This window comes from Channa argus, chromosome 4 (genome assembly GCF_033026475.1).
Source record: "Channa argus isolate prfri chromosome 4, Channa argus male v1.0, whole genome shotgun sequence".
NCBI lineage: Eukaryota > Metazoa > Chordata > Actinopteri > Anabantiformes > Channidae > Channa > Channa argus.
Genome location: NC_090200.1, coordinates 16421301 through 16449284, shown reverse-complemented (window position 1 = coordinate 16449284; position 27984 = coordinate 16421301). Strand labels below are relative to the sequence as shown.

Sequence of the window (27984 nt, the reverse complement as noted above, 5' to 3'; positions counted from 1 at the left end):
AACAGTCTTCACTATAAATTTATTTAAATAACTGAAAAGACAATAGCAATAATGAAAACTAAAATCTACTGAACAATAGAAATATCTGTACAAACATTTTTCAGGCCACACTTAATACGTGATTATCCTTACATAGATCAGTAATAAGACTAAAATGAGCACACTGTATCTCCTGTACATGTTATATAAATATTTACATTCAGTGACTATGCATTGTCATCGCCTTGAGCAAACTCTTTGGCTTTTCAATTTCAGAATTTCAACCATATTATTCAATATTGTAAATTCATATGTTCTGTGTAAACTGTGTCAAAGCTGTAAGAAAGAGCAGTCAAGTTGTAAACTTTCTCCTGGTCAGTTCATATACATTAGCACTAAAACTAAGAAACAAAACTGTTTGGCAATTCAGTGTTTCTGTGTTTTGTTTTGTTTTGTTTTGTTAGTTTTCGTTAAAACAGCATAAAATCATTATTTCAATTCTTGTCATCATTTTCTTTTTGGATATATTGGAAAGATGTTTTCTTGTGAAACAAATAATAATAATAATAATGTCTAATAACAACCTTTATAATAATCACTAGTATTTTGTTTGCTTGTGTATTCCAGTCACTCCATCATGATTGCTTATGAATTGATTTGTCATTGCAGTTTTACAGTTCTGCATCATTGTTATTTATGTTTTGCTACCTCATTCCTCACTACTCTGCTGTCCTCACCACCCTCTCCCTTTCTCTCGCTTCTTCTTTCTTTTTGTGGTGTCTCCTGTTCCTGCTCTTCTTTATTTCCTGGATGTGTTTCCATTTCCCAACTCCTAATCCTCTTCCTCGTGCCCTTGAAGGCCTCTTCTCCAGCCACAGAGAGTCACAGTACTCCTCCAGAGAGCCAAATGGAGAGCTCATCACTCTCAGGTAATCTTTATAACGCTGACGAGACTCTCCATGCCATAGCTCTACATTAAGGTCTTCAGTGGGCCTGGGCTTACTGTCTAGCTGGCCATGTGGAACAAGTTGCAGTGTGAGACGGAGAAGTGTGTGGGTGAAGTGCGTGTGCTCTTTAGCTACACAGATATACACACCAGCATCAGAGGCGTGTAGGGAGCGAATTAAGAGACCTCGGTTCGTGTGAATGACACGATCATCCAGCCTGACCTGGAGAAAAAAAAAAAACATTATCAGGACTTCATCATGAAGAACAGGTTCGTTACTTTGTAAACCTTTATTATAAGCCAAGATGCAGAATTTCGCTACAAACCAATGTTATATATTGTCTCTCGCTTCTCCCAAATAATCACTTGGGCTAACTGGATAGCACAGGGCACACACAGTCACAGTGTAGCAATAGGCATGCATGTAATAAATGCATGTTATTAGGATGTGAGGGGCAAGTAGCATGCTAATGTTTCTTTCGTCTTTTCATTTAGCATCCATCCAGATTAAACAAGTGGCATGGCTGCTATCAAGGCCTAAAACAACACACCTGTGCTCAGACCACAGGCAAAGACCACATCTGTGTCCATGCATGTATGGATGCTTCAAAAGCATACCTCCCACAGCCCTGCTCCAACCTCCCCCAGAGGTGTAAATGATAAGACAGCTGTGAACCATGAATATTTGCTTTGCTTGTCTGTGTTTGTGAGAGAGTGTGTGCGAATGGCTCTGTGGTGGTTTAAAATTCTGACACTGATGATGTGTTGTCCAGGAAGAGGCAGACCCACAGGCCTCAGAGTCTGTTTGGACCCTGACTCTTACTCACATTAGAACATTACTCACTAACACCTACTTGCACACCTGACTGATTTGCTAAAACGTGGGAGCTATAGTAAAAACACAAAACATTTACTTAACGCAAAGTATTATACAAATAGACTGAGATGCATATTTGTATGTGTGAACAAGCCTGCATGTGGAGCAACCCAATGAAACAGCTTTTAATGGTCTCTTAAATTTAATCACAACTGCGAGGTTTTTTTTTAACTTTCTCCAATTAACAAACAGACATGTATACACACACACACACACATACACACACAGGCAAACAAACACGCTGTAAGAAATCTCTTCGAGCTCACGTCCTTAACACTTGACTTTCAGGAGGGGAAAACCGAAGTGTGTGTGTCTATGAGAAGAGTGAGCTGCAGGTGCTGTGTGCAGCTGCTCAAGGATGCCTTTATCAAAACCCATCAGGAGGCAGATAGTCTGAAGAGAAGTGCAGAAGGGAAGGGACTGTGTGAAATTGTGGAGATGACACGACAAGTATGAGGAAACAGTGTACACAGAGTAAGGACCATAAAGCTGATGAGGGACAGAGGAACTAAAGAGATGACAGAAGGGAAAAGAAGGAGAAGAAAAACACAGGAATTCAGTCACCACATGCCCAGCTGTGAGAGCAGATACACTAACCTAAATAAATAGCAACCTTAACAACAAACAACACTGATATTTCTTCATACTGCCAAAACAGACAGTAAATAAAACACTTTTACCAGTTGACGGTAAGGAGAGAAAAAAAGGGAAATGGAGTTGAAAAGAACAAGAGTGACAGTAAAGTTTTAATGTTTTGGAGGTCAAATGGTTAAATAAAGTCAAATAAAACAGTCTAAAAGCCTTAGGGACAAGCCATAATATTTGAATATGTTGAAAGCCACACAAGACACTCTTGAAGATATGATGCTATGCTACCTACCACCTGATACAAACACACACAGACACCACACATACACGACTAATCACCCAATAGTCTACACCTTGTGTTTAACTCTCAGGTTTAACCAAAATAACATTTAATTATACGCCAATAACAGAAGTTGATCCACATAACAAACAAACACGCAAATTAAAATTACAATACCAATTTACAAATGTAACACAACTGATTATTTTATAGCTTAAACAGCAATCATGTAAGTGCCTTTAAGTATAATAGAAAAAGGCAAATTACATAGTCCTGAGAGAATCCTCCCAGAATCAATCATTATCTCTTAAAAAAAAAAAAAATCCGTACTTGGTTTGAATGGTTTGTCTGACATGTTAATTAAATGTACACTAACAGAAATTATTTGTGCTGCAGTTTCTCTTTGTTTTGGGTTTTGTATAAAACATCAGAGATTTCACAGACTACCCTGCCAAAGAATTAGATTCATTATGCAAAGCTATTATACAGTAAAGCTGCATTTAATTATAATGAACAATCTGGTTTCTTTATGCTTCATTCATTATTAGGACACTCTTCAAACACAAATAAGTCTGAATAATTATTTAATGGTTAAGCAATGTATTAAAAAGATTGTGAAACAAAATGTTGTGACTGAAAGGGAGTCTTTTTTATGGCAAAAAAGACAGTAAAATACTATTTCAGTTTAGAAATAAATTTACACACACACACACACGCACACAAAGACACACACACCTCTCTATAGAAGGCCTCACAGGTGACAGTCCATATTGTATCAAAACAAAAAGCCATGAGGTCAAAGTAACTGCCTGCAGAGCTCAGAGACGGGATTATTGCAACGCACAGATTTGGGGAAGGCTACAAAAGGAAAAAATTGGCACAACCAGGAATCTTAAAAGAGGCGGTCACCCATCCAAACTGAGCAAGTGAAGGAGAAGGGCCTTAGTAAGAGAGGTGACCAACAACCCAATGGTCATTCAACTGAGGCTCCAGAGACCCTGTGTGGAGATGGGACAACCACTGAAGTCCTCCAACGAAGTCCTCAATTGACCTGGACCATCTCAACCAATGTCCTCTGAAAGAGTCTTCTGGGTCTTCGTCTTCTTCAGTACTTATTGACAATTGTTTAGAATTGGCTCTAAGGGATATTTCTGAATTGATTAAATCCACCATCTTCTTTCCCAGATCTTCCCAGAGCTTCTTTGACTTTCCCATTGTACAGTGGGTTGGCATGTCCAATGAGTGTGTCAAACAAACCTTGTTAAAAATTATCTGTAGCTGTAGTTAATCCTGATCACTAACAGGAAGTGAAAATGCCTGGGGCCTGGCAAATTAGACCATTTGGGGGCTTTCAGCACCACTGAAAAAAAATTTCTGGTTAAGTGTATGTGTAATTTGGTACACTAATGTAATTTAATGTATCAAAAAGTGCAACTTAACACACTTAACACAGCTTTGCTGTCTATTGTGCTGGCTCAGTAGGTAATACTTAAGTCACAGTTTGATCCCAACTAAAGGCTGACAGCTGCAACCGAGTAGGCTACAGCTCCCTGCACACACTTAAGATTTCTTGAGGAACTGCTTTGTCCAGTCCATCACATTCTCCACATTGTGGTGTATTTTTTTTGTACGTGTGTAACATTAAAGTCCCGAGGGAGGAAGAACTCCTGCATCCCCTCCTTCATCACTTTGTCTAGCATGCAATAGTTCACATATCATCGAATGCCTAGATACACAAACACAGAAAACTCCCTATTGTGTTCATTACCCCAAAACACATGGTTGTCCCTATAGGGAGCCCACTGTTATAATTTCTGCTGCAGGAGATCATAAAGAAAGCCACACATGCACACGGACACATAGATATCCATACTCAAAGCTCAAACCACAGGATGTTCTGCTGTGCTTGCCTGTAATGGAACACATGGGTCTTTAGCGGCCCCTGCACCTGTCATTGTGTTTACATTCACCCCTTAGAGAGAGGACAGGGGACAAGATGTGGGAGTAAAGAGAGTGGCCTGATATGTGTGCAGGCCACTCACCATGGGCAGAAGAAGCTTTGTATGTTTATTTAGAGGAAGGGAGGAGCACTGAGGTGCTGAGTAAGCAGGTCTCTGCTGTCTCATTCAGAAGACAGGTGTCCATTCCACTCCTCAAACACAAAAGCATCACCCCTCTATCCCTGTGTGTCTTTCTCTGACTATTATCCTGTCTCTCAGGGTCCTATGTAAAGTTATTTTGGCCACTTGAAATGTGAGTTGATGATAATAATCCAAATTAGTTTTACAATTCTTCAAAAAAAACACAAACTTTGAACTACTGCATAACTTTGCAATATCTCAACCTTAGCTGTCAGTAGGAATTTGGGGGATTTTTCTGCAAGCTATCACCAATTAATTAATCACAAGTTTTTAAATACACTGCAGTGGTTTGGATGTGGGTGATGTCGGAATTAAATTCCAATTTAAATTTCTGGAACCAAAGAGAGCAAATCAAGTCTACGTCGGGTGAGCTATGGTGGTGCGCAGGGAAAAGCGTTTCACAATGTATGTGATATTTGGGTTTTCACACTGGATTTGCTATAAGCTTTGAAGTGCATTCTTACAATACAAGCATTTCTATTTACATTTAGTCATTTAGCAGATGCTTTTATCCAAAGCAACTTACAAGTGAGGTACAAGGCAGCAAAAATCTAAGTCAAGGAGAAAACATCAAAGCGAAGTCCTATCAGAAAAGTATTCACAGTTCACGAGATGCAAGTGCAACAAAGAGCAGAAAAGATTTTTTATTTTTTTTTAAAAGAGATTTAAGTGCATAGGAAGATGCGGAAGAGTTCTGTTTTCAGCAGTTTTTTGAATATTGGGAGAGAGCCAGCTGAGCGTGCAGAGTTTGGTAGCTCGTTCCACCATCGTGGGATCATTGCGTTAAAAAGTTTTGCTTGGTGACTTCTGTGCGGTGCTGGGACCACCGTTCGTTGGCAGACCGCAGCGGGCGGGAGGCACTAGTTTCTATCTTCCCCAAGAGCAACAGAACATCCACTGATTTGTGTAATTTGCACACAATAAATGGTTGACAAGTTCAAAGGTCAGACCTCAGGGCTGGTGATTCTGAAGGGCATCAAGTATACTTTTTTCATGCTTTAAAGTAGGTAAGAAATAATTACTGCAGTGGTAAAGGGCCGTACCTATAGTCCTCTAACATTTGACCTGGCATGCAAAAAATGCCAGGTACAGTACTCAGGTACAGTAAAAGCAAATAACAAGTCCACCATCAGATTTCAAGGAGAGAGAGAGGGTGGTTAAAAGAGAATGCAGTTAAGTAGGTTAGTGTGTGTGTGTGAGTGTGAGTGTGTGTGTGTGTGTGTGTGTGTGTGTGTGTGTGTAGTTGAGTTAGTCTCTAACCTCCTCCCTTCGTTCAGATCCAGGTTTCTGTGTGTACCATTGGATCTGGGCCTGTTGGGATTTGGGGATACACTCTAAGAAGGTGGAGTTGCTCTGCACCCCAAAGAGGACCCTCTCTTCCACCTTTCCTCCACCAAAACCTAAAGAAACCAAGGGAGTTATGGATATTGATCTTATCTGTTCTCTGGGTGTCTGGTTGTAAAAAATATTTCCTTTAGTGACTGCATGAGTAATTAGTTAATCTGTTTACTGGATGTGTCACAAAAAAACAGACTTTTCTACAAAGACAGATACACAATTAAGTTCCTAAGGGGACAAAGTCTACGTACTGTCTTCTGTGTCCCAGCACTGACTGGCAGGATCTCCATTCTTAATATCCTGTCTCCTGGCTCGCCTGGGGAACAAACACATGCAGTAAAGTTTTAAAAAATTACAAGTTTTTGTCTGTATATTATAATATCATGCTGATATTAATCTTAAAACTTCTCAAGTCGCTCTAATAATTTCTAACACTGACCCCTGTGATGTTTCAACATTCACGTGCCATTTCTCTGTGCCATACTGTGTTGTGTTTCAAAATCTTGGCTCCTATTTTAAAAATGCCCAATGCAAAAAGCAGTAGTAAAAATAAAGTAATCTCCTGTTTTCTACTGTATTGTAAAAATCAAAAAAATCAAGTGTCTTTGCCCTTTAGCTTCAAGTCGCTCACTTGAACTCCTTTAGTTTGTATTGATTTCACCTCCTCCACCTCCTGTCGGTCCCGTGTGATGGGACATCTGTAGCCTTCACTCACTGACACTGTGAAGATCAGCTTTCAAAGAGCCCTTGAGACCAAACGCTGGGCCTCCACTATTCCACAACCCATAACAGCATCCCCACTGGCCAATAATATGGCAGTGTGACCCCTAACTGTAGGGTATAGATTTTTTAATGCCTAGATCCATCACAAACAATGAAAATCCAGTCACAGATGCCCAAACATACTTTTGCACCTCTAGGACTAGACTCTAGAGACGTGCAGTGACAGTAGCATTAATCATTTGAGGAACAGCATCACTAATCAATGCGTAATATCCTCTGACATGAAAAATAAAATGCTGAGGAGGTGAAGAGATCCAAAATAGAAAACATATTTGGCAACAACTATGAACTCCTTCTGACAGTCCCAGAACAAAGAACAAGCCTTGGTAACACACATATACACACACACACACACACACACACACACAGTACACCCACAGCATCGAAAAGTAGAGCAACAGAGGGTCAGTTTAAAGCAGTTTGTAGATGCACTTTTTCTCTTCTTTTTTTGGATCACACATACTTTCTTGCTTGCTTTCTTGCAATGAATCACACTAGGCCACATCAAAATATAAATTAAAAAAAAATCCCCATGACACCAATACATAAATATAAACCAGCTACTTGAGGCAGAAAGAAAATTTATGGTACATTTCTATTAGTTTTTTTCCATACGTTTCCACAATCTCTTAACGATGGCCCCATACATAATGCAAATATGATAACAAATGTATTTTCATACATAGTAGAAATATGTTCTAAACAAAACTATGCTAATCAATGAATGGGCTGCACTCATTTAGCATTTTTCTACTTTATCGGTACCCAAAGCTCATTTACACTGCTTTACATTCAAGCATTCATACCCAATCTCACACACTGATGGGGGAGCTTTTTTTCAGTTTTGTTTATTAAGGCTTGCCCCTCTAGCCAATCAGGGAATTTCTGATTTTCTTTCTTATTTATTGTAATTATATAATAACTAATACCTGAAGGGCAGCTCAGAGTGTGGCAGAGCGTAGCTCACTGTAGAAGAGCACAGCAGAGCAGGAAGAGGGAGAACTGAGTGGGGTCTCATGATACCCGTGGCTTAAGTTGCCTATTGCAACTTTAAATATTGAAAATAAAACATGCTAATTAAACCACATGTATTTATCATTGATATTTTTAACTGTGTTCTGTTGAGGACTTCAGTGCCGCATGATGTCAATTGTCTGCCACTATTTCACAGTTAGAGTTTAGCAAACCTCTTGGATGCAGGGATATATCGTGAGCATGTGTGTCCATCCCACGCACAGTACGGGTCTCGTGCCAGGCAGCATTCAGCACAGGCTTGGCCATACAGGTGACATCTACTGAGTGAAACCTGGGCTAGGCCTTCAGTTGAACCCACGTAGAGCTGTTGCTGTAGTGAAACACAACACATACAGATCAATTTCAAGTTCAAGTTTCCTGTCTATAAAAGATATTCAGTTGATTAGCATTGTACATAATGTACACACACACAAAGAACAGACACCATACATAAAAGACAACGTCATATATTTAAAACACTTTGCCTGAGGACAAAGTAAGTTATGTTTAGTTTGTGACATGTTTGTTGTTAAGGGAAAATTAAGATGGTTTTGTAACATTATATTGTATTGTATTTTTCATTCTGGAATAATATTAGGTTTCCATTGAAGGTTTCCATTTAGGTTTCCATTGAAGTTAAGCTCAGGAATATTTTATTTTTTACAAATGTGAAATGTGAAAGGATATCTTCTGATGTGTCTGACTTTCATTCCTACACACAACTTCCAAGCAACCACTGAAAACACTGGTTCCACACACTCGTGCAACATACAGACTAACAGACACACAGGTCAACCACTGTGGAGATTAATGGAAGCTGTGATTCGGGTTGAAGTTTCTACTGACACCCCTGACCTTTAGGTAATGAGGCAGAAGGGGGCAAGAGGGCTAGAAAAAAAAGATTAAAGAGAGGGAGGAAACTGTAATACACGAATGAGCAGGTAATAAGAAAGCAGTATGTCGTGTACCCCTTTAGGCATCTGCCCATGCTGAATGTGTTGCACAATACAAAACAGAGAAAACGTGCAGAGCTAGAATGATATGAAGAGTGTGGGAACAAAAGGGGTGTGAATGGCAACAAACCTGTTTAGATGACATCTTCATACTGAGGATGGGAGTGGGAACCTGCATAAAGCAAAATCTAAATATACATACACTGCTGGAGAACTATTTGAATGAAACAACAGATGAGATTGTGGATTAATAGCTTAATGAAGTTTGGTTATCAAATGCATGACAAATATTCCACTTTCTAAAGATTCAACTGTCCCTCAGAGGACGAATGGAGAACAGTTGGTACCATCTATCAAAAAGCAGAGCTGACAGCAAAAATGTCACAGGGTGCTTGTGTGTCAGTATTTGTGGGATTTGTGTGTGTTTCTATGTTCTGCAAAAAACCTTGAAAACTTGAAGTTCTTCAAGCACCACTTCCTCTGTTGACCAGTTGTCCTGAGTAATGCTTACCACCTTCAGAATTGAACCAGCGTCTACAACAAAGATAGACATTGGAAAGAGAATAATGGAACCAGCAACATATGACTTATATATCACTTTCATCTTTGGAGCTTCACTGGTCTGCACAAAAGATAAACACAGGATCCTTCCTAGGCTTCAGTTGAGAATTATTGCATTACAAATACATATACAAGTGGGACCTATGGCATTTAGACATTTAGAGTTTTTTTTTCAGCAGCAAGAACATAGGAGCATCAGCAAAACCAGGTTAAGTCTGCAGACATGCAGATCTAGTGCCATCTGCTGGTCGATGCAAAAAGCAGCATTCAATAATTAGGAGTTATGTGTGTCTCACCTGTTCCTAGAAACATGACCTCATAGTGTCCATCTTCTGCTAAAACTCTGTCCACCACAATCTGAGTCAGTGTGTAATCCACTCGGACGCGTGTGAAGACAGGCCGGCCAGTCAGAGGGTAGACAGAGCGATACATGAGAGGATGGAATCGAATGAAACTGACCACTTCATCCGGAAAGTCCTTTGTAGTTTTGATCCTTGGATCATATGTCTTGCTGGGACACTAAAGGACAGAAGAAATGTCTAATTCAAAATTGTCGCACTTTTTTTTTTTGTCAACAAGAAATAACCACCCTATTCTCCTCACCAATTTACTGGTACTGGTCTCCCCCTGGTGAAGAAGTGAAGAATTGCAAAAACCAAATCACATCTGGAACATCTGCCTCATTTGTGCATGTGAAGCCTGCACCATAAATCCCCATCAGCCCATGATTAACTTTTTTTAAACTAAATTAAACAAGAATCTAATTAACATGTCAAGCCACCTCCGGGTTATGTCATACATCATGAGATTCATGTGCAGATGTGAGCATGCATACCCTACAGCTCCTAAATGAGTGCATGTTTATTGTTTTGTAATTAGAAAGAAAGTTGGGAGGGATTAGACATCTAATTTGTGAAAAAAAACAATTTAGGTAGAATTGGTCATTGGTATTGAGCTTTCTATTGTGTTTTTGCCTTTAACGGGCGGTGTCATACCGTCCCAGGACGCGGATACGGTATCCTCCCCTCATATTCAACCCATCTGTGATCGGGTCCCTCTTTGTGGGCGTAAGGTCCATTAAACACAGCCCTTATGTCTGCCATGCTATACACACACACTGCTGACCCACGGAAAATAGAGCTGTGAGGTAAATGGAAACAAGAGATTATGTTGAAGATGCAACAGAAAATGAGAAAGTGCAGGTAGTGTGGATAATGACCTGGAGTTACCTGGAGGTAGTGAAGACTGCATACACCATGGGGTTTTTGCTATCTCTAGTAGGAAGTAAAAAGATGTCCTCTAGTGAAAAAAGGGGAAAACAGCTTAAATGTTATAATTGTTAATACCCATTTACACAGAAAAATTTGCATCATGTATTTTATTTACATGGAGCAGCCGCTATAGTCTATGACCTTTACAAAGCTTCACTGCTGGTGCAATTGCAATTTCTTATTTAATAGTGCACCCTGAAGCTAGTTTCTAGAAGATAAAAATCTGTTTATTGACCTAGATTTTCACTTCTTATGCTCAAGTCACTTACGGAGCTCATCAAAGTGTGTGTCCACTCCATCTGGTCCAGGGACAGAACACACAAGCCGGGCTTTAAGGAAGGTGGTCCATTTATTGGTCAGACTTCTCAGCCCACCCACATCATTCTAAAAACACACATCATATACAATGTAACAAAAGCACAGTCAGCAAAGTGCAAAATATCCATCATGGCAAAAAGACAACCACAATTAATAATATAGACTTTGAACTTAACCACAATCTGGCTGTGAATTTAGACACAGAGACAACACACAGAATCGCAGCCTGAATCCGATTTCCTGTACTAATTAGGAAAATAAACAGGTCAACCACATGCCTCTAGTATGTATATGCTTATTTTACAAGTACAGAGGAGGCTTCTTGTTAGTATAATGACAATTGGGAGTAATTGAAAAGAGAGAGGACAGAGAAAGTGAAGAGAGAAAGGAAAATGTCAAAAGAAAAACAAAAGGAAGTGCAGCACATTGTGGATACTACAACCAATTAATAATGCAGGTTTTATCTTAGCATATGAATTGTTGTTTTAAGAAGCGACCTATGATAGAGCTGTGGTAAGAGGGTTCAAGTGCACCTCTTTGTAATGCAGAGAAAATTTAAGGAAACCTCCCTATTAAACTTGGCCGGTGCACAAAGGAGCACAAAAACACACTTATGTGTAAGAGACCAAAAAAATGTAAGCACTTAATGAGGATGTTTGACAATGGCGATAATCTTCAAAGAAGATTTAAGTGAAGTGCCCTCATTCCTTTCGTATGCAGGGAAAAACACACTTACAGATAATGAAAGTGAAGGGAAAATACAAAGAGAGAGGGGAGAGAAACAGAAAAAGACAGGGCTGTAATCCAGAGGAATCTCCTTCCAGTCTGCCTTACAGCTTACTCCCAAGTCATAAATACACTGCAAGCTTTTCTCTAAGAATGTAGCAATGGACCTCTGATTACTAATAGCAAACTGCTGTGTGGGCTGGTCCCATTTAAAATCACTAATGGCCAACTGTATGGTACACAAAGGGTCCCCAGAAATGAATCTACACTGCCTCTGTCCTTAGTCAAATGTACAGTGCAGAGCTTGTTTTGACATGCTGTCAAAGACATCTAAATGATGAGTTCCAGCTCTTGTTCTATTGGAGGCTAATTATTCTGCAACATATAAGCATCTGCAATATTTCTGTATTCCAACATATTGTGTAAGTCAAATGTTTGTGAGATATAAATGGCCCAGCTATTCTTTTTTTATCACCTTTAAATTACAGAATAAATTCAAAATATATTGGTTAAACATTATTACAATGAAATGGTTCAACCTCTAACACGTCAATCTTTAGGACAACCTAGACAGCAGCACTTTGATTGCGCTGTAGGCAGACAGCGCAAGATTTAAAAAAATAGTCAGGAAGGCCTCCCCCTGAGGGACATGAAACTTTTATGCAGTATCCGACACAAAGTTCCCTTATTCAATCAGTCCACTGTAGGAGTTATGACTCCCCTACACAGAGTAACAGGATTTAACTCTGCACTTTTTTACATCCTGTTGTCCTACATCTACTATTACCACAGCACATTACACCAAATGTGCAGTGCTCCTATTTTTCTGGCACTGTTTGTCTCATTACCCAGTGAGTCTCCAGTATCCACCTGTTTGTCATAACCTTACCTCCTCTGTTTGCCTCTGAATACCTCTTTTTTTACACTCTTCTCTTGTGTAATAGCTCACCTTACACACACGAGCCACTCGGGACAGGATGCTCTTGTCATTGCCTTCCCATGATACCTCACGGAAGAAAAAGTATATCTTATCATCATCTGGGTTATAGGTGTCTGCAATGGGATGAGCAGATATAAACCTGGCCTCTGAAGAAAAGAGAGAGGGGATATTGTTAAAATATGTCAGGTAATAGCTTTGCCATGTACTGCAGCCTTGAAGTCACATTACATTTAGCACATGTTTATTAACAATCTTGCTCTACAGGCCTGATTTGTCACAATTTTTTTTTACTGAGCTAAAGCTTTGCTGCAGATAAATACTTAGCTTGTTGTACAGCCTGCTACATGGACTGCTACAGCAATTTAGGTCAATTAAAAGCAGTATTTTTTACTTTTCTATGATTTTCGGCATTTTGAGAAAACTCATGTAAGACTAACATTAACTCAAACAGTCACTTTTCTGTACAACCAAAACAAGCCTCCTCATAGATTCAAAGTAAGAACGTAATTCTCTTTAAGTCACCGAAGGCCATGTTACAGTCATTTGATCAGTTGTTACTATAAAACTAATATCAAACTGTTTCTGGATCGATCTTGCGCGAACTTTTGAAGCATTGAATTGAATTGAATTGTTTGAAATGATTATTTTAACATGTTGCACAATGTGACAAGATACAATTGCAATAAAGAAAGTACCAAGTACATAATGAAGGAAAGAGCAGCAAGGAAAAACAGAACATTGCCGTCAGCAGTGCCCTGATTCAGCTGGGAACTCGTCCAGAGTGTTGCAGTGGCATTACATTGACATTAGCTCAACATCTAAAACCTGAGGCAACCAACAGGGGGTGATTCCCCAACTGTCAGAGCGTAATATACAATTGTTAACACACTTGACAGAAGGTCACTGTAAGTTCTGCAGCACTGGGAAGAGGTTTCACAGGCTCACAGAAACAGAAACACTAAAGGAAATAATGTGTTCTTTCTCTTTGCATTACCAGCACCAACGCATGCTGTATACACAGAGTGAGAGAGGGACAGAGAGACGTAATCACTCCAAACATCTCTGACTGTGTGGTTGTGAAATGTGGCGACCATGTGTAAGGATTTAGATCCTGGTGACAACTGCTGATACATGACAACCCATCAGTGGCTGGAAAATACCCGAGACTGGAGATGTATACAGAGAGAAACTCACTCCTCATAAATGACTCTCCGTGCCCATGTGCGTGTATTATTCACACAGCTATAAAGCTGTGTGACTAATACGGTGAACTTTGTGGCACACTGTAAATTCCCCTCTAGGTGTGGTCTCTGTTCAGCAATGGCATTTACATAAAAGTTCCTGCTAAATGAATAAGTGTTTTGTTTCCACTGCATTGGAATGTCAGTAACCATCATGAGGACACAGAGAGGTTCTTTGTGTCAGTAAAGAGGCTGGAAGTTTGGAGAAAAAAAGCAATAACAGGTTCAAGTGCCCTCAACGTGTTAATGTGGACATGTGCAAGCGTGTGCATGTACCATTTATCCAGTAGTCTTCAGAAATGTCTGTACGTATGTAGTGCTGATCAGGCGGAGGGCCAAGGGAGCGCGTGAATGCCGTGTCTTTACCAAGGAAGTCTGAAGATGTTCCTGCATACAGGTAATGATCTGGACCAATTACAGAGACAGGTCAATCAATCATTACATTAAAGCACTCAGCACACATTTCACTTGTACTGTCAAAGATTTCTTAGTTTTATGATCTTCTTCAATATGTCCAATAAATACATAAGAAAACAGATTAAACATTGGATTATTGTTTTGCTTGTACCATTTCTTTGGCTTAGCGATACAAATAATTTTAACTGAGACAGAGTTTAAGAAACACACACGTGAAGGACAGATAAGGCTTGTAAACATGTGTTTACATTTCTCTGCAAAGTAATTTTGCTGCTGCCTGAGAAATGTCCGCTTGCCTCTTTCTCGACAAAAACAGTTTGGAGAAGAGTGCTGAGAAAACAGATATATAGATTGGAATTTACTTGAACTTAGCGGAGACTTGAAGAGAAAAGTAATTTATTCCTGAGAATCTGGCATGTGAGAGATAAGGCAGGTAGACGGCTGCTAAAATGAAGGCTCATCCTACCTGTGAGCACTGAGGTGAATGGCTGCGAGGGATCAAAAGGACATTTCAATCTGCCAGACTCCACTGTACTGGACAGCAGCTGGAACACACCATCCTGGGGGACGAAAAGGAAGATAATAACCCACTTTAAAAATGTAACCTGTCAAATTATGCTAGCTGACAACCACTCATATGTACACCACCTCTCGTCGCCCAGTGATTTCGATGAAAGCACAGCTGGGATGGAAGGCTCCTGTCCCACAGGTGTAAACATGTGTTCGATTGTAGTTATGGAGAACCCGGACAAAGTTAGCACACTCCAACTGGGATAAGACGAACCAGAAAACAAACAAGGATGAACTATAAGGGAAAGCCAAAAAAAACATGGTAGCGTACAGCTAGATGTAGAAAGTGTATGATTTTTACTACTTACATTAGTATTTTTGCCTGCCAGTCTGCACATTTCAACCCTGTCCTTCGAAGCAGGCCAGTAAATCTAATGACAAATCAATGGAGATAACGTAGCCGTTAGGCAAACCTTTAACATCGTTCTTTTTAAATCCAACCTCATACAGCTTTACATTTTGTAAGTGTAAAATTCCAATTTTAAGATTCAGAACTATTTCAGTATCAAGAACTATCCAATAATCTTCCATTTAATCATAACTATACTGCAAAAGGTTCAGAAGCAACAGAGCCCACAACCTGAACTATTGCTTTATGCAGTCTTAGATCCTTGTTAGTGGCTCTTTAGGGTTTAAAAGAGAAGAGACCAGGCCTTTTAGAGCAAATCAACTTCAGCACAAACCAGTGAGGGTGAGAGTCACTAATTACTTTAATGTATATATAATATACTAATATAATATATTTTGCAATTTTCTGTTGTATAAATTGTTATTCACCTCTGCTACATTTCGAGATGAATAAACTACTGTTATCCAGTAATTAACACCTTCTGGTGCTGGTACGAGACAGCAATAAACATGTATCCCTTTAATGTTCACACATGTGTTATAACAGGCTTATGTGCTTTGCGTGTTACCTCTACTAAATCCCACCAAGGAGAGCTATCGCCAAAGTTATTCACACAAATATTAAAACTTCTTACGATTCCTTCTTACGATTGCATGGCATTGGGGAAGTTATATAGAAAACCAGTATTGTTGCGTGATGTGTTGGAACTGTGTGAGCTTTTTAAACCAAGAATATCAAATGATTAATGGCCCACTTTTACAGTAAGTACACGTGGGCAGACTGTTACGAAGTTCACTTTATCGGCTGTTTAATAAAAATCAAGGTAACAACAACTTAACTTATTGTGTGTTTTCTATTTCCAGAGGGTCCCTATATAGGTTTGTCCTTGACTGAGACAAATTAACTTTGCATCTGAGATCAAATTCACTGTCAAGGGCTAGTGCCAAAAGGGCCAGAAAATTAGACATTTGGTGCTTATCTCCCTGGAATCAGGATCGGTGACCAGAGAGACAACAAAAAGGCAACACTTTGAGAGAACAACTCAGAGTTAAAACAACTAGATAATGATCAAATAAACACACTGTCGGTCCACTTGCAGATCAATCTCAGCTGCATAAACACACGCTCACATCTACAAAATTTAACGTATGGCATCCATCCAAATGCATTTGTGTGTTTGTGCAAACGTGTAAGTGTAAGTGTGTTCCATAAATCTATATATACTTTGTATATGAAGCTCACGCGCGCGTGTGTGTGAGTGAATGCATAAACACTCTTTCTAACACAACGATCCTGACCCCATGAGACAGACTGTTTCAGACTGCTGTTGACTGAAAGGTGAGCTCTTCTCTGAAACTATGCACGGCTGAGTACATTTTCAGCTTAGCAACCCAGTAATGGAAAAATAATACCTTACATCATCCCACTTAATGGAGAGACAGGTATAAGTTTCTGGAGCTGAAGCTAAATGGCTATCTCAATATAATAATGAGCTGTTCACAGCAAATAGCAGAGCTTATTAGGATGTCTCAAAAGACATCCTAGCATGACTTTGCATATCTGATTGTGTCATTTGTTTTATTTGGTCATTTGCAGTGTGGAAGAGATACTCCATCTTCTGTTTAAACTTGAATTTCTTCCAGGACTTCCAGCCTTCTGTAATCGGGTGTGGGGACTTTTAGTATTACTGTAAACACTTAAAATTCTGTATAAACAACTTGTCAAATATATAAAATGTTTGGAACCAAAACAAAACCAATGTACTCTTTAATTTTTGCACTTCTTAGCTTTGTTTTGTCATTGGGAAGCCTCTTCATACACCCATACTGTATGTACCTTGCGCACTCCTCTTTTGTACTCTTCCCAGCAAAGTGTACCTTTCTAGGGGCTTTGGCCAAATTGTCAGGGTCAAGCAGGTAAATGTGATCCCTGGCTCCCAACAAAAGACGGCCTCTCTCCTCATCCAGGAGAAGCGAGTGGGAGTGGAGGCCATCGGAGGGGCCCAGGAACAGAGAGACACTGCCAGCTTGCAGCAGTTCTGGCCAAGAGAAAGAGACAGGCAGACAGGACAATAAGTGATTAATAAATCCACAAAGTACAGTGTATGCACATAAATTCAAATGACAGTGTGTTGGAAAAATATTCCAGCAGGATTATGCCGCCAAGTAAAACTTATTCACTTAAGTCTGCAACAAAATCCCAACAAACACTTTATAGAGATTTATAACGCATGTCTTGTCTTGACTTGAAACTCCCTAATCCTGTGTTGTTCAACACCTCAGCTACACATGCTGATAGAGAAGAAATACAGAAACAAAGGCTTCAACAGCATGTTACTTCTGTGGAGGCATTATAAGAAATCTTTATATGGGTATTTTCATCCTTCATTTTCCATAGAGACATCTCTCAGTTCATCCAGCTGTTGAAAATGAGATGGGAATATTTCATTCTACCTGTCTACTAGTACATTCCTGCTTAGACATAATTTACAGATGACTGACATGTTCATAAATATGAATTATGGCAGTATGCTCGCCATGGGCAATTTGAGATTAGATCACAATGAGCATGTAGAATGCCTTTCGTTCACTCATAAGGTGACATAGTTTGCTGCTGGTAACGTTTTCAAATGCCGTTATTGAAGCATTAAAAATAAGTTGTGTATTTGCTGCTTTTTCATTCTGTAAAAGTTGGTCTTTGGACTACTAGGTCCATAGTAAAGAGCCTTTTATTGGGGGCTAAATACTGACTACATTCTCAGCTCAGCACTGTGTTCGTCATCTCCTTGATCTGAGGAAATCGTTTCTATCACCAGGCTCTTTTCAGTGCACCACTATAGCAACATGCTCTGAATAAACACTGGCTCGATGTGGAGGAGTCCTGTGGGAGTCCCTCTGAAAGGATTGACATTGTGATTACCCTCTTGGTGTGAAGGATTGGAGAGGTTACCAACCTTTCAATATTTGAACTTCTAGGACCCCTCCACACCACGCAATCTTGCCTAATACCTCCTCCTACACACAAGCTCACACGCTTTGCACCCTCACATGCTCCTATATTTTACCACACACACACACACACACACACAATGCCCACATCAGATCAAACCTCACAGAGAGATTAGATGTGCTAGCCCTTGGCTAAGGCTAATCTGTTCTGTAAACACACTGCACTATGAGCCCATTGAAACTGCTGCTTAGCTGTTGCTGCTTAACATAGCGCTCCACACCTTTCTCCAAAGAAGAGAGCCCCTCAACAACTCCTGATTAGCCCCTCTGCCGGTGATTTAACTAAGCTGGCTTGCTGCCAAGAGGCTCTGTTGATAAGCTAGACATAAGGTCTACAATACTATAAAGTATTACATTGTACAGGGGTAGACTACCTAACTCAGGACAAGTAGGGAAATGCTTTTATCTGACAAGTGGAAATATGAGCATGTTGTGGGAAAGATTCATTGCTGTAACGAGGCTGCATATGAATCAGCCATATGTGCTGGGACAAGCGTTACATTATTCAAGTGTGGCTTTGCCCCGTGTTCATTAAAAGTAATCCACCGATCGTTCTGTTCTGCATTTGATTTACCTGCAATGAGGCCACTGTGTTCGTGTTGCATGTGCTGCAAACTGCAATGATAAAGAAGGTAATGAAGATGAGCCTAAACGGCCACTAAAAGGTGTTTTGATTTGATGGAACTAATCAATTACTGTAGCTTTGTGTAATACAGGCCTCAAGACTTAGGAAAGAATAATTTAGTGTAACTTTATCCCTGGGGTCACACATTAAGAATTGTGCATCTAAATGTGCATCATATTAAAACGATTTAAATCAAGACCAGATGATTCTACTTTTCATCTGGCAGAAGATCACTTTGTCTATGTTGTGACTTGGGCTGAAACTTGAACTTGTGTCTCAGGTTGTGTTTTACATAGTTAGGTTCAGAGGTTTGAAGAAGCAGTCTGTTGTTTTGGAGCGTTAATTCAATCAGGGATGATTTCACTTTGATCATTTAACCCTTCACTCATTGAAGCTGTGCTTTCACAGGAGGGTGATTGCGATGTTTGAAGAGTGACCACTGCTGGGCGGTGTCCCTTTTGAAGAGTGTGTGCTGATGAGATGATGACAAGATGTGCACATGATGTGTGCACTCGGTGGGAGGCGATTTTCCTTTTGATGGATTATTTTTTGCTTCGCTCATTCTCACTGAGAGAGCCAAACATGGACATTCTTCTCCTGTTGTTACTCTGAGGTCCCAAGAAAACCACAGCATACTGTAGTCAAATGGCATTTCCTTTGAATGAACAGCAAAGTGTAGTCTGCCATGCCAAGTGCGAACACTGATGAACTAAGGTACACAGTGTAATAAATATACAGTACATATTTAAACCAGTTGTCTTAAACATCTAGGGTACAGTAAAATGTAATCATATATGAAATAATGAACTACTGAATCAACCGGCTGGTTTGGAACAAACATCAAATAAGACAAACTAAATACTAGTGTAACTGCTGAGTAAACACTGTCCCTAGCAATCAGTATTCCTGCAGCTACTTACATATATTTATGTTGGACACTGAGGACGATAGTCATACTGGGTTTTGGAAGCCTTTAAGTAAAAGAGAGCTTTTGGAAGTTGAAGTCAGAGCGAGTTTACTTTTAGGTCACAGTGGGGATTCAGTTTTATGGAGCAAAACTTAAGTTCATTTATGTGGTTTCATAGAGCAGCTACATAGCATGAGGGATGGAGACTTTTGAAGTTCAGTTTGCATTGGACCTCAGAATGGGTTTTAACGGGAGCAATAATTTAGCTTCCCCTCAGTGGCAAGAGACAAAAAGACTCAAAACTAAACACTTGGACACAGCACACATTGCCCGGACCAGCTAATATACACACAGCTGATTTAACAACAGTCTCCTATGGACCCAGAGCATCAACATGTCATGTATATTTTGTATGTGACTGGATATTTAAACAGTGTATTTCATTTTAAAAAATCATCACATTCTCATCATAAATTACATAATCTGACATCAGGTAAATGTAAAGAAAAAAACTTTATGCTGATGATAAGATTAAAATGTTGTCTTCATATTTTATAAAATGTGGCCAGAAAACATACTGGTGGTTATGAAGTGTGCTAATGGGACGGTAAATGAGTCTTAAATCACTCACTCTACTTTACAGTGGTGTTTCAAAGACCATTGACTTTAACAGTATGACTGAGAGTACTAAGCTCTCTTTCTAGGTTTCCTCTTGGCTATTTGCACACAGTGACAAGAGAAACAGAGACAAGTGCAGGGAGAGACTAACCTAGACATGGCCTTAAAAGATGGACACTGATAAATTAACAGTTTAGAGACATGATTCTAGGTGCAAGTGCACCTAAGATGAAAATATACACAATGACCTCGATCAAAGTAAATTTAAATATGAAATTAAAAAATAGAATTAACAGATAAATAAAACTCTATATTTAACTTCCTACCTCTGTGGCTGAGTTTGACCCTGGGAACACTCTGTTTGATGCTTGCTCCAAAAGGGAAGGTGACCAGCAACAACAATCCCACTAATGGGACTTTTGGCTGGGATAGTATCTTAATCCTCTTCCCCTTGGTATCATAATTAGCGCCAGACATGAAGTATAGTCCCTCAACTTCCTTTAGACTCTGGTCATCAGAGTCTTCTTTCCTCATGGTGTATGGACTGGTCTGCATCCGTTTTTGTTCTGTCCTTTTCTGCAAACCTGGAGAGAGACCAGTGTAAGCTAGGGAGGAGCAATGATAAGTACATGCATGTGTGTGCATGAGTGTGTGTGCACTCTCATCTAATTTCACATGGGATATGTACACACTTTTTTGTTGTGACTATTCAGCTGTTTCACCATGGAGCCCTTCAGGCATGTCCCCTCGCTTTATCCCACATCAGCTGTTGCCTGCCACTGGCTTTCCTTTTGTGTCTTTTTGCCCAAAACAAAGGTCAGGCTAACAAAACAGTCGCATTCTACTATCAGCCAGTCATGCTTCTTTCATTTCTTCTCTGTTCTTTTCACATTATTTAATTATTTACCTAAATTATACTTGCCAAAGGTCTTAGTGCTGACTGATGACCATGTCAGCTCCTCTATTACGTCCTGTAAAAAAATTGGTCATGTTCTTTCGAGGTTCAAACTCTCAAAATCACTTTTTTTGTCACTAGTAAGCAAGAAGACCTTGAGCTATGTGCAGTAATTCAGTATAAAGAAAAGTGGTATCACTGAGGCAAGAACATTTTAGTTGTGTTTATAAGGGGCATTTAAACATTACTAACATGTAACATGTTTAAATTATATGTTATCCATTTAAATACTACATTAAAATTAATGATCATTTGCAGTCAGTGGCAGTGACGCAGATTCAATTACCTTGATTTTTTTTTTAGCTTTTTGTTTTTTAATAAAGTGACCTAAAGAAATCAGAATTGTCTTAATTTACCGTTCTTAATTTAAAGCAGTAATCAGAAAAAAAATATTAGTAGTGTGTTTTTGCCACCTCAAGAAAAGTGGTGAATCAAACTCCATTCTTACACAGCCCACAGCCATGTAGCTACTAATTAACCTAAGAATTGGTGAAGAAACTCATAAATGTATCAAAAGAAGACCAACCCCCCTCCCCCCCCAAGCCCCCGAAGTTTTATCAAACTCATTACTTTTGTATCACCCTCACCTCAGACAACAAACATCAACCTGTCTCGTGACAGTATAAACAATGTCAACCTAAATTAATAGAGCTTCTGTGGCACATATACATATCTCATATACTGAAAACAAGCATGTAGCAATTGCCATTTGCTTCTGGCTAAATGACAGAAGGTGCCGTGTATTTTTAGATGCACACAGATTTGCACTGCATAGTAAAATGCACAGCAGCAAGTTGTCGGAAAGATACAAGCTGTACAAGTTCAACTCATTTCACCTCATTTATTTTTCCTGTCAGGTTGTCTGATCTGGTGTTTGAAATGTGAGTTCATTATGGGGAATCAGGGCAGAATGGCACCCTTTCAACTGCCCCATACCTTTAAACTGGAGGGGATTAGACTGATAAACAGACCACTGTTTATTTAAAATGACAAGCTGAGGCCCCTTCACACCTTCTGGGTTAGAAATACAAATTTAAGCTGTGTGTGACTGATAGGAAATCAGCAAAGAGAGTGAGGATCTGTGCAGTCCTTGTACACTTTGTGAGCAACAGTGATAGTGCTGGCGGTGGGGCTCATCCTCCCTACGGTATCTTCGGGGGTCCAATGACATGATTTCAAGTGGTGCTCGAGTAATGTATCTCTCTTCACTGCCTGGCTGCATACATCTATCAGCAGTTCAGGCCTGTGCAGCACCCCTCTTGACGAATGTCCCCCAAACAAAAGCGAAAACTCGAAAAGTGTAAGAAGAGCAGCATTAAAAACTCTCCATCTGTTTAGAGATGGATGACAACCTGAGAGTGACATGCACTATTGCAGAAAAAGTTACTGAAAATTCCAAAAAGAGTGGATAACTGAGATGAAAAGAGCGATAGAGAACGAGAGTGAGGGAAAGAGAGAGAGAGATGAGAAAGGATAAACAGACAGCTTGTGCCATGTGGGTTAAGCTAACACTCTATTTCCTGAGGGCTGCAGTCCCTGTTGTCTTTGGCAGCATGGCCGGCACACGGTGCAGGGGGTGATGGGAAACACTCTTGATGGCGATGGTGACAGATTTAACGAACAGCCAATAAACCGCTGCCGGTTTATGATGCCGGTCCACCATACAGCATCTTATCAATGTCACTTCTTCATTTATACTGACTTTTCCCATTTGTGCTCAACCTCAAACAAATACAGTGCAGTCTGTGTACTATAAAACAACCGTTCAGCAGCAGTTATTAATCAACAATGGCTCAAAATCTTAGAGATCGGGATGCAGTTTTAAAAATGAAGGTAAAACTTTTAAAGGCTCATATTCCCAGCAGCAGAAACTGTCAGGAGTCATGAGGAAGGAGCAGATGGTGATGAAGTGCTCCAACCATGGACATTTCTCATACTGAGACCACCCCTAAAAGATGCATTTAGCAGCACCCAGGTGCCATGTAGAGTACACTATTATCAAGCCCCTCCATCTCCACAGGACAAAGTGCATTAGCGCAGCTATTTGTCTTTATTCCCTGACCACAGGCAGTGACCTGGCAGAACAACATAGGTAATTGTTTCTAGCTCTCAAGACGTTAGTTGTTTTTCTTGGCAACAGTCAATCATCTTTTTTTAACCTTGCATTTAAGCAAGCATTTACCTCCCCTGTGAGTCTGTGTGAGTTCATGTCTCCTGGGAAAAATGCTGGACTGCCACAGGACCACACTGTTTGTGTTTTCAGTAAATACAAACTATAAAGCATATACAGGAGGCATTCAATTGTAAGGTTGTTCTGCCTGCTATAACTTCGGTCTTATTCGTTATGTCTTGCTACTGTAATATACCATACAGTGTATGATTGGGGATGAATGAATATGTTGTTTTAAGTTACATAACAAGCTACACAATTTATAGAAGCAGAGAAAAGTAGCCCTGTCACTTCTGTGTCCAATACTATTAACAAAAACAAGTATTATTGATCTGAGGGTTCCACCGTCTTTCTTATCTTACTCATGTCTTAACAATTTCACCTTAACAGCATTAACACTGCACACACCCAGTTCAGATCTAACCATCTTTGACTGTAGGCTGAGAATTACCAGTTGGCAGATAACAAGTTGAATGAGAAACATGTGGTCCTTGTGGATTATTAAGACCAAGAACCTCAAACCCACATAAAATTATGCTAAAGGTTTTTGGCAACTTTTACACGAGCACTCTCTTATATTTACTGTGGTTTGTTTTCTCGAGTCGTAAAGTGAACATCAAGGCAGCGAGCTGTGATTAATTTTAGATTTCAAACATAAACATCAACCCCACCCTACCTGAGTGAAGCACCGTGTCTATCAGCACGTTCTGCATATCTCCTGGGAAATTACATATCACTCAAAAAACAACTGCAAAAATAAATTGCCAAAATATCCCTGTACACACAAAATTGTATCATTCAAACAAGGTGACTGAGACAGAGATGGGCTTTTGTGTTCAAAATGCTGCAGTAAATTAGCCCCAAAAATAATGCATGAATGCAAAGTACAAAACTTGTTAGTTGAGGATATCTGCCCCTCTAGAGCAGGGATCATTTGATCCTTGCCATGGGGAAAGGGTGTATTTCCTGCAGTCACTTACCTTCTAACAAATGCTATAAATCAGATATCTACATTCAGTCTCATTGCAGTACATAGCCAAACAACTGTGGAGTTCAGTGCACTTCCCTAGAAAACTTGAGTTTGCATGAGGATTATTAGAGCAAATCAGTCAGGGCCTTGTTTTGCTTTTCACAAACGCATCCACAAAAATCACATTAAAAATTAAAGCCACCACATGACAATTGCACTTTCCTTGAAACCAATAACACCCAGACAATAGGACATTCCTGTGGAATTCCTTCCGTTTTGGAAGTGAAGAGCCTGTCTGGGGAAAAACCAAATGAGATGGATAAAATTCCAACCCCGAGGTCTTGTCTGTCCACATTTCCCTCCCTAAGCAGTTATCTGGAAACACTGGTAAGAGAATACTCCACGCAACTGCTGGAAACCAAATACACCAAAGACAGATAACAATACTTGTGCTGCTTTTGTTAAACATCAGTTTTATGTTTAATGTTGCTGTTTAATTCTCTACACACTGTCAATGGAAGCCGCAGCCCACAGCTTCTCGGTTCAGCCATACGCAACTAAAACAGTGCCTGCTCGGGTTTGCTGTCACACCACGGGTGAATGCAGGAGCAGGTGAGGGGGGGAGCTGGGGCTGTGATACTGGATCTGTGCTTTAACTTTTCTATATAGAGGAGACAGGAAGAGAAAAAAATACAATGGAAACAAAGTCAAATGACTATTCAAAGCAAAGAACAAACCATGTAACTGAGAGGACATACGGATAAACATGCTGATTGGTTTGTTGAGGGACAACAAAACAAGTAACTCTACACATGTTGAACAGGGCCTGACACAGGCATGCAAATCTAAATGTGTATGAGTGTCTGCATGAGTGAACATATGTGCGGGTAAGCTAATACCATCCTGAGGCAGGCAGATGGGAGCAATAGGGCATGAAAAGATTGACTGACAGTTGTAAGTGCTATCACTTGTCTCCTCATGGCCTGAGGATACAGGGGTACACCCATCTATGCTATGCAACAACTCCTCTGAAGAGCATTACTGTCTTCCAGAAATGTAGGAAGGAACTCTATTGTTCTTTCTCAGTCCTGGAAAGGGTTTTGCTATGTGGTCAATGCCAGACCAGCCTCAGTGTATTCCATCACTGACAGGGGAAACACAGGGGCCACAGACTGGCAGAGCAGGCAAACCCAGCCCAGCTGTCTATCTGCAGGTCATTGGCACCTAGCTGCTGTGGACTCTTTAAACGCACTTACATCACCCCTGCCGTAAAGGTGTCCTAGTTGCTTTGTCTTGTCTACACTGAAGGATTTTGAAAATCTGTCATATAAGGCCAGCCCATGTGCAAAATGGCTAAAATTATGTTTAAATTACACTTTCGACAAAATGTCCATTGAGGTTGGTGAAAGTTTGTAGTTTTCATCACGGTCTCGGAAAAGCCTCAGCATGGGCTGTTTGACGCTGTCACAGAGCACAGGAATGGTGCTTTAGGCCATTCAAAACACAGCTGAATATTGATGTTGTGATTTTTAAGGGTGATGTTGGATCAGTTCAGGCATGCCATAGAAAACAGGAGGGAATTAAAGCACAACGGAGTCTCAGAGTTAGCCCAGCATGGGGTTGAAATGATTGATATGGTGAATGAAAGAACCCACATGTCCAGTCAAGACTCTTAATTCAGTCTAACCATGCCAGAGATCACACGACAACATGATTAGAATACAGTTTTAGCCAAAATGTGTGTTGTCAAAAATGAATTCCTGGTTTCAGCAGCAGCCCTCCTATCAAACATGTGACCGCAGGTTTATACCTCACACTGTATCAACTAGTTATGTCATAAATGGACAGTGGTGATTTTCTGAGTCATCTATTTGTGGCCAACAACAGAACTTCTTTATATACCTCAGTCATACCTTCAGAAAGCCCTAAAACTCTGCCAGATAAAATCAGTATCCACAATACAATATCTCCCTCTCTCTGCACTTACTTCAACAGTTTCACAACACTCCCTCACTCTAAAGCTCCTGGTAGGAAGTTAGATAAACCTTCAGAAGTGTAGAGAGTGGGTCCTTGACTCTGTTAGATAAACAGACGGAAAGACTGCTTGGTAGCCACACAACTTATTTTCGTAGTTTTTTCTACACAGTAAATCACAAAAATACAGCATGCACTATTTGCTCCATAGGAAAAGCGAATCTGTTCACCGATTCTACTGTACTGCAGGTCTGCAATTTGAATATCGTGATTGGAGCACATAAGATTGGGCTCTTTTAGTGCACACTGTCACATTCAATTTGAGGGTCTGAAGCGCCCAACACTAACCCCATCCTCAAAACCTGTACTAATTTGGATCTATGGCATCCAGTAAGTCTGTCCCTACACAGATCTTTTAGTTGTGAAAAATAAAATACTGAATAATTGTAAAGCTAACTGCATTACATAGCAAGCGTGAACAGACATAATATATAATCTTTCAAAGCCAATTTGAAACACAGTTTTTTTCTGACGTTTTTTGGAGTTTAGAGACAAACTGTTAAAATCCTAGTATCTAAGAAATTAATTTAGACCAATTCATAAAGTGTTTTGCTGAGCGGAGAAAAAGCCGAATATTAATGAATAAATTTAAAAAAAATCCATGTGCATCAAAGCAGCTACTTAATATAGAGATGAGAATGCAGCAGCTGAGTAAATGTAGACACATTTACCTTCCCATCTGTGTACCTAACACAGGTTCTAAGTTTAGATAAAGTGCACACCTCTTACATTCCCGTTATTGCCGTTGTCATCTTACCTTCTCTCACCTCCTCATTCAGCTTCGCTTCCTCTCACATGCAGCACATGTCCGCGCAGCAGACAGCACCTTTAATTGTCTGACGCGCAAAAAGACACCGAACTGACACTTGCACAGTCTCGGGTAAAACAAAAGTCAATGAAGCAACTAAAAACGTTCCCCACGAAATGCCCTTAAATTGTAGTTAAATGCACACTAGCGCTCTCAGGCTTTTGGTGCACTTTGTGCCTGTGTGTGTGTGTGTGTGAGAGAGAGAGAGATAGAGAGGGAGAGAGAGAGAGAGAGAGACTCTGTGGCAGTTTGCCCCGGGAAAGACAGACGGTAAACTCCCAATTATGTTGCTGCTGCTGGAGGGGAGGGGCCCTCAGCATCTGCCAGCTGGGACTGAGCTAGGACCTAGTGGCCACTACTCACCTTCAGGTTTTACCCAAATCTTGCTTTCATCGCTCTTTTATTTACTGTATCGCTGTGATAACATCTATTTTTTACTTGATGCTGTGCAAATAAAAAAAGCAGATGCAGATGGTTGGATATTGTAGTGAACAGCCTGTAGCTTAATGTTTTCAAAATAATACATCAAGCCTGTAGATGTAAATGTTGTTCAATGTTGTTTACTAATGGATTATGATCCAGATGTTCTGCGAGCTT

The 27984-nt window shown here is 40.0% G+C and overlaps 1 protein-coding gene across 2 annotated transcripts; it reads right to left on the bottom strand.

The window, feature by feature from the left end:
• sema3d (sema domain, immunoglobulin domain (Ig), short basic domain, secreted, (semaphorin) 3D) lies at positions 1-27636 on the bottom strand. 2 transcript variants are annotated; one of them, XM_067502468.1, is made up of 18 exons: positions 27337-27636; positions 20777-21034; positions 17170-17330; positions 15252-15314; positions 15022-15141; positions 14840-14933; positions 14233-14361; positions 12725-12861; positions 11001-11115; positions 10690-10759; positions 10456-10600; positions 9757-9979; positions 9345-9433; positions 9030-9071; positions 8120-8277; positions 6401-6465; positions 6072-6211; positions 1-1148 (listed from the first exon to the last, which is right to left on the bottom strand). In XM_067502468.1, exons 2-18 carry the CDS (start codon positions 21003-21005, stop codon positions 699-701), a joined length of 2430 nt encoding a protein of 809 aa, XP_067358569.1. In that variant the 5' UTR covers positions 21006-21034; positions 27337-27636; the 3' UTR covers positions 1-698. The 2 variants fall into 2 exon arrangements, with proteins under 2 accessions (XP_067358569.1, XP_067358570.1); XM_067502469.1 differs by lacking the exon at positions 20777-21034 and having other exon boundaries at positions 27337-27635.
• Positions 27637-27984: the final 348 nt, after the last annotated feature.